Raw genomic sequence first — 7,468 nt, 5'->3', positions numbered from 1 at the left:
CTACTTAAAGACAGATTGCCCTACATGTAACAGCTACGTACAAAAAAGTTATAAAATTGTCCTTGGTTTTACAATGAAAATGAAAAACATTAAAATTCTCCAATCGAACAAGGTATGCAAGGATTTTGTTGTTGGGTTCTTTTGTTAAAACATTGAGAGCAAAATAACTTACTGGAAAATAAAGATAAGACCTGAACAAGCATGCCACTAATGGAGAAAGGGGGATATTTTTACAGAACCAGTACTTCCCCTCAGACCATCTCTATCTGATGTGAATCAAAACAGAACATTGGCCATTTAGTTTTAAAAAGAAAAAAAAAGTGCAATATGCTTGTGCACATACACCAATAAAGAAATGGGGACTGCCGGGCATTTGGTAGCACATGCCTTTAATCCCAGCACTCAGGAGGCAGAGACAGGCAGATCTCTGTGAGTTCGAGGCCAGCCTGGTCTCCAGAGCGAGTGCAAGGATAGGCTCCAAAACTACACAGAGAAACCCTGTCTTGAAAAACAACAACAACAAAAAACCAAAAAAACAAAAACAGAAAAGAAAAGAAAAGAAATGGGGACAGGGAAATGAAAGAATAGAGAAAACTATATTGTAATAGTCAGGATGTGGTGGAAGCAAATTGCAGCTTTCTAATTGTGAATGTATTCTTGGTCTATAACAAAATTCTGGATTAAAGTAGCAGGTTCCCTTTTTAATAGACACCTCCTGTCTTCTGCTGGAACACATCAATCGTATCTTCATCCTCCATTTTCAACTGTGCAGGTGTGTCTGTTTCATTGATTGGTTGTCCATTAAACCTGAATCTGATCTGCCTCATTGACAATCCCTGTCGTTCACAATAGGCTTTCATTAGTTTACTGAGTGGTGTATGCCTCTTAATCTTAAACTGCACCGCCACCTTCAAATTAATATGATCGTTGTTCTCAGTCTTGACTCCTTCCTTGGGTTTCTTGTTGGCCATGGCGAGCTCCGGAGTCTCCTCAGCTGCAGCTTCACAAAAGAGGCACTGGTCTGCATTGAAGGAGCACACAGGCAGCATTAGGAGCAGCAGAAGAAGGAGGTGGCTTCGTGTGGATATTCTAATTGCCAAGTGCCTCATAGCCCACAGGCCATGCTCTCCAAGGCAGGTGTCTTAAAAGGACCAGTATACAAAAGGGGAGAACATAGATGCCCTATAAAACACCCAATCCAAAGTCCTGTTAGCAAACTCTCAGCTCTGGAATCCCTCCCACCCCAAAAGGAGTTGTTTGTTTGCTTCAGTAAAACCGTAGCTTTCACTTTCTCTGTGTCTCAGTATTCTTTCTTTCCTAGACATTCATTCTTTGTCCCACAAAACAAAATCAGTGGTCTCCTAGATGAACACTAGCACTCCAGTTAGAGGACTATTCCCCAGGGTGATCCTCTAGGGACCTGATGGTAAGCTGACTGTCTTGCAGTTAGTTGATTAGTGTATCGAGTCCTGTCTTGGGCTTGGCTGTATCTGAGCTGCATGTGTCCATCAGAGGTTGCTTCTGAGGCCTAGCTTTTACCAGAGCTAGCTGGTAGCATGCTCCTATCTTACAGGCATTACATTATTCCAAGTCATACAAAATAGTTTTTAAGTTTCATAAAATGTTTCTACTATCTGCCCTGGGCCTTCCTATTGTCTCTCTTCTTGAAATGGCTTCTGAAATAGAAGCCGCCTCCTTATGGAGCCCATTCTTGCTTTCCCTGTCTACCCACACCCTTCTAACTGTCCCAGGTATCATATAGAGGCTTCACTGTTGATCTCTGCTGCTGGCAGATCTGCCATTCAGCAGTAGCCATATCCAGGTCAGCCTTGTGAGTGGAAGTCCATGTTGTTGGGCACATGTAAAGCCTCCACCTCTGCCATCATTGACTCTTTGTTCATGAGCCCATTGGGCAATGACAAGGATGACCTGAGAAAAATGCAGTGACAGTTCAATGAGAATGGCCCTGACAAGCTCCTATGTTTCAATGCTTGCTCTCCAGTTGATGGAACTATTTGATAAGGATTAGGAGATGTGCCCTTGTTGGAGGAGATGTATTTGGGGGGTTTCAAACACCCCTACCATTCACGTTAGCTCTCCTTGCAGCCTGTTTGTGGCTCATACATAAGATCTGAGCTACCACTCCAGCACCAGGCCTGCTTTGTTCCCATCATAATGGTCATGGACTCACCCTGTGGAACTATAAGTGAGCCCCAATTAAATTCTTTCTTTTATAGGTTGCCTTGGTCATGGTGTTTTGTCAAAGTAATAGAAAAGTAACTAGGAATCTGCCTCTTCACAGAGTGGGCCATCCTATCTACTTGATCACTGAACTCCTCTTCTGTAGAAGTCACCTTTTGATGAACACAAGTATCTTCCCATCCTTTGTCAATCCAGAGAGAGCTACCTAAAAACTTCTTCCCCAAATGTCTTTCTTACCAATTTTCCAGCCATGCTCTTTTCAAGTCCCATTGCTACAGCCTGTGAATGAGAGCACTTCTGAAAAGAAGCTGTACCTGACTGTGAGGAGACAAACAACTGAACACAAACAACAAAAACAAAACCTCCTGGAAGGCATTGTGTCTGAAGAGTCTCATGGACTGAATGGATTTCAGTACTGTGGAGAGATTGGAATTTTCTAGGTTTAGAAACTAATTGCTTTATTTTGGGCTAGTGTTAGTCTTCTGGGACATCCATTCCTTGCCTCACTCTGTGTCTGAACTATACCTAGTGATAATAAACTAAACCCGCTTAGAAGTTATTAAACTGGGCAGGTCACTGACTTCCACCAACCCAAGAGCGAAAAATTCATCACATAGCATTGTGAGCCTATAAAATAGCTGTCCTCATCTTGTTGTACCCATCTCTCTGGAGAACCCACCAATATATTTAAAGTTGATTTTCTTTCATTATTTTCTTTGTTCTGTAAATCTATAAAACAAAACAAAAACCCTGTGAAACTGCTTCCACATTGGAACATGGAATTTGGTGTAACACAAATCTGTGTTCTCAGGTCATGGGCACTCCAAATAGCTCCAGAATAAACTATCTCTTGTTCCCATTAGGATGACATCAGTGGTTTTTACATCAGCAGCCCATTAATCAACAAGCAATCACATTTCTCCTACATCAAGACTATTTCCTCAACCAAAGCAAACCCACCAGAACCTGAGAGCTCAAGAGCTATGACCTTTTCAGCAGTCTCCCACAGAAGCTAGAGGGCTCCACTCTTTTCTAACCAGTGTTCCAGTGTAACTGCTGACACCCTCTAAGGCTGGACTCAGCTTTGTTCTAAGTTGGCCAATTGTATGGTGAGGGTTTCAGTTTGATTTTTGGCAACTTGAGTGCTATGGCTGCTGGAAGTGGGAAGACCCTTTTCCAGGGTGCCCTTAGAAATCCTTAGACAGGGACAGTTAATTCGTATCCCTGAGCTTTTTCTTTTCCCTTTTTACTTTATTCAGAGATGCTAGAAGTAACTAGTCAGCATCATTGCTTTCTTTACTTCTAAAAGTTTTATATAGAGAGTCACCAAATTCTTTGCTCCTCACAAGAGGTGGACCAGGAATATCAAATGCATTTATCCTGCATTTTCTTTAAATAGTTCACACCATGGGATTGCAGTGTTCTCTATGCTACCAAGGGAGCCTTTAGTAACTTCATGTTTTATTGAGGTGGGGCGCTAGCTCAAGATATCACCAAGTCGAGAAATTCATCCTTACAATTCTGTTTCTTTAAAACCAACTTTCTGGTGCCACAATCTGTATTAGCCAGGGTTCTCTGTAAGAATGGAACTGGTAGGGTCTGGAGAAATGGCTCAGAGGTTAAGACCCCCCTGGTTTCTCTTCCAGAGATCCTGAGTTCAATTCCCAGCAACCACATGGTGGCTCACAACTGTCTAACTCCAGTTCCAAGGAATCCTACACACACTGATGATTATTGCGTGCAGCGTGCGCTCAAAGATGGTCCATAGTCCGGAAGGCTAAGATTTCTTTATTCAGATAAACACCAGCCCAAATGCAAGCCAGAGCATGCCAGGGGCAGCAGGGCAGCCAGGCCAGAGAGAGGGGCCAGAAAGAAGGGGCTATTCACATGTGCACGGTCCCTTAAGAATCGTTCCCGCATTCCCGAGGCACCTTAGACCTCCCCTGACCACGCCCTCACGGGCAGATGGGCGTGTCCCAGCACACCTGTCAGGGCTACTAGGAGGCGGGGCTACAGTGTCCCTCTACACTCACACATCAATGCACATGAAATAAAAGGAAATAAAAAAAAGGTTTTAAAAGGAATAGAACTGGTAGAAGACTGACTACACCTTAAATGGGATTTTGTTGAATTCCCATGCATGGTGAATCTGGGCTGCACTACAATGGCTGAATAGAAGAGACTAAGAATCCAGTATGTTTCTCAGTCCCCAGAGCAGGGGGCCTCAGTAGTCCTAATTTTGTCTGAAGGCCTTGAGGTTTCCTGACAGGGGCTTTACTTCGGTCTACACCAGAAGCTCAAAGACGTTGGTTCTAGTATCAGTGAAGAATTTTATTCTAGGAGTGGGGCCAAGCTAGCAAAACCAGAGTTTCCTTCTTCTATGTCCTATTATCTGGGCTGCCACCAGAAGGTGCCACCTACATTTAGGATGGGCCTCCCTGCCTCAAATAATCTGACCAAGAAAAATCCCTCACAGGAGTGTCTAGCAGCTTGCCTTTTAGGTGATTCCAGATTTAGTCAAGTTGACAGCCAAGGTTAACCATAATACCAGAGACCCACACTCTTGGACTAAACATTCCCTGAACAATAAGCTACTCCAGTGCCAAAGATCCTTCTGAACAATAAGGTACTCAAATGCCAAAGATCCTTAAGGGAGCCAGACTTTAAAACAAATCACATGCATCCCTGCAGGGCTGGAAGCCACGTGCACAGCCAAGGCAACATTCTGAGAAGTGATCAAGATGAGGAAGCCTGGAATTTGGTGGTGGTTGAACATAAGGGAAATAACAAAATAGAACAAAACAACCATGGTAGCAGCATTTGAGCTATATATGTATATCAGTAGTAAGGGTAAAAAACAAAACAAAACCAATTTTAAAAAAGCATCACACACCACACATACACACAAAACAACAACAACAGCACAACCCTTACTTTGGGGGCTCGGGAGATGGCTCGGTCAGTAGAATGCTTGCCTTGTAATCATGAAGACCTGAGTTAGATCCCTAAAACCCATGAGAGTAATGTGCAATGATAACCCCAATACCAAAGAGATAGGGACAGGCAGAGAGCCTGGGGCTTGCAGGCCTATAACTACTCTGGGAGTTATAGGCCAGCGAGAGACATCCTCAAAACAACAACAACAACAAAAATAAAGGTAGATGACTTCTGAGGAGCAAAGCAGAGGTTGTCCTCTGTCCTCTACATGCACACATGCGATCACACATGCACACACACAAAACCGCCCAAACTGTACAAGAGGTCTTACGCACAACTTTTGGCCAATAAATAGCATAAATTGTCTTTGATAAACTCTATGTAGCCAGGCTAAAAATATGAATGCAACATGGGCTTCAGAGGCTGTCCCCTTTAGAAAAAGCAACCTTCATAAAATGAGTTAATCAAATCGCCAACAAAATCGATAAATGACAAAGCAGATCCTTGCCACCAGCTGCCATGGGGATCAGTGTTTTAGAGTTGTTAAGGTAGCTAAAATGTCCAGCTGGGCATGGTGGTTCACTGCTGTGATTTTGTCGTGAGAGAGGCTAAAGCAGGAGGTGACTTGAGATGTGGCCAACCTGAGATACACAGTGAATCTCAGTCCAGTCTGGGCTAGAGTGAGACCTTGTCTCAAACTCTAGTTTCTATCTGTAGCTCTTTAGTTCCAGGGGATTAGCCAAATTGAGCTCCAAAGACTCTGACATACACACAGTGCATAAACATACACTCAGATACACACAAACATATAAAATAAAAATAAAGCAGCAAATACAAATTTCTTTTAAAAGATCCTAGATGTTAAAACTTGCTAAAGTTTCCCCACACATATGAATTCAATTCGAGAGTAGAAGTGTTGTGGAGAATGACATTTGAATTTCTTTGAAACCCCGGTGTGTGATATTCACTGTAAACATAGGTGACTAGCACAGGAACAGGAAACATTCCAAAATGTTTAAAACAACTTGCTTTTGACAAATATTTACTGGGCAGCTAGCTTTTCTGAATGGAGTCCTGTTTTTGGTCTAGAGAGTAGAGTCAGCAAGAGGATAGAAAGTTTCTATTTTGGCCCAAAACTTATTTATAACTTGCTGGCTGGTTGTTTTAAACAGCATGACAACACAGTATCACCTCTCTATTTTGATAACAATCCTGAGCTTTCAGTATCTCTACCCAGCTCTTTGCTGGGTTCTGCATTGTACGACAGTGAGCAGTCCCACTCTGAAGGGGTTTAGCTGGGTTCTGCATTGTACGACAGTGAACAGTCCCATTCTGAAGGGGTTTAAGATTTGATTGAAAAACATCACCCAGGGGATAGAAATGTGGCTCATTCGGTAGAGTGCCTGCCCCACATGCTGAGACCTGAGTGGTTCTCAACCCTTAGAAACATGGCCTACCCTACCTGTAGGCACACCCCTACCTGTAATCTTAGAAACATGAGAAGTTCAAGGTCATCCTTGACTATTTAGGGAGTTGGAGGCCAGCTGAGGATATGCAAGACCCCATCTCAAAACACAGTCCCCCCAAAACCTGTCAACTGGTTGTGCTAATAAATGCTGGATATATGAATTGTATGCAGAACACGGTGAAAACCAGGACATGATGGCTCCTAGGTATGGTGAAGACTTTTATTGTAGATATGAGGGAGAGCATGGCCAGAGGCATTTGGAAGACTTCAGACTGAAGCAGGCCAGCAGAATAGACTGGGCCATGAGAGGAGAGAGAGAGAGAGAGAGAGAGAGAGAGAGAGAGAGAGAGAGAGAGAGAGAGAGAGAGAGAGAGAGAGAGAGAGACAGAGAGGAGAAACAGAGAGAGGGGAGAGAAGGGGTGAGGAGAACCGAGAGGTCAAGAGCAGAACCAAGAGAGCTCATGGGAACCAAGAGCCAATGGCTGAGTTATATAGAAATCAGAAGGTAGGGGAAGGGAAGCAGAGCTCAGGCTGCAGAGGTTTAGGGTCTCTACCTCTGGCAAGGGTGAGAGGTGCTGAGGAGACAGGACTCTGTAACAGGTGCTCACTGAGAGCCTAGGGCCAGCTGATTTGAGATGTTAATAGGCCACTCAGTTAGCTATTTGTCCCTAAGAGTGCATGTGACTCCTGGAATCTCTTCCCAGTAGCTCCTGGGAATTGTATCTGATAGCACCAGGTGAAGCTGTAGGGTCAGGGAAACCTAGATCAGAACCAAGAGAGTGACAAACTTCTCATTGCCATGAAGAGACTGTGACAATGCAAACACAAAACTGTCACCTAGGCTAGGGATGTGTCTTGGCT

General features: G+C 43.7%; 1 protein-coding gene across 1 annotated transcript; it reads right to left on the bottom strand.

The window, feature by feature from the left end:
* Positions 1-653: 653 nt before the first annotated feature.
* Positions 654-971, bottom strand: LOC100753859 (small ubiquitin-related modifier 2). Its single transcript, XM_027400526.2, has one exon. The coding sequence runs from the start codon at positions 969-971 to the stop codon at positions 702-704; it is 270 nt and encodes an 89-aa protein (XP_027256327.1). The 3' UTR covers positions 654-701.
* Positions 972-7,468: the final 6,497 nt, after the last annotated feature.

This window comes from Cricetulus griseus, chromosome 2 (assembly GCF_003668045.3).
Source record: "Cricetulus griseus strain 17A/GY chromosome 2, alternate assembly CriGri-PICRH-1.0, whole genome shotgun sequence".
NCBI classification, from domain to species: Eukaryota; Metazoa; Chordata; class Mammalia; order Rodentia; family Cricetidae; genus Cricetulus; species Cricetulus griseus.
This window is presented reverse-complemented; position numbering and strand designations above follow the sequence as displayed.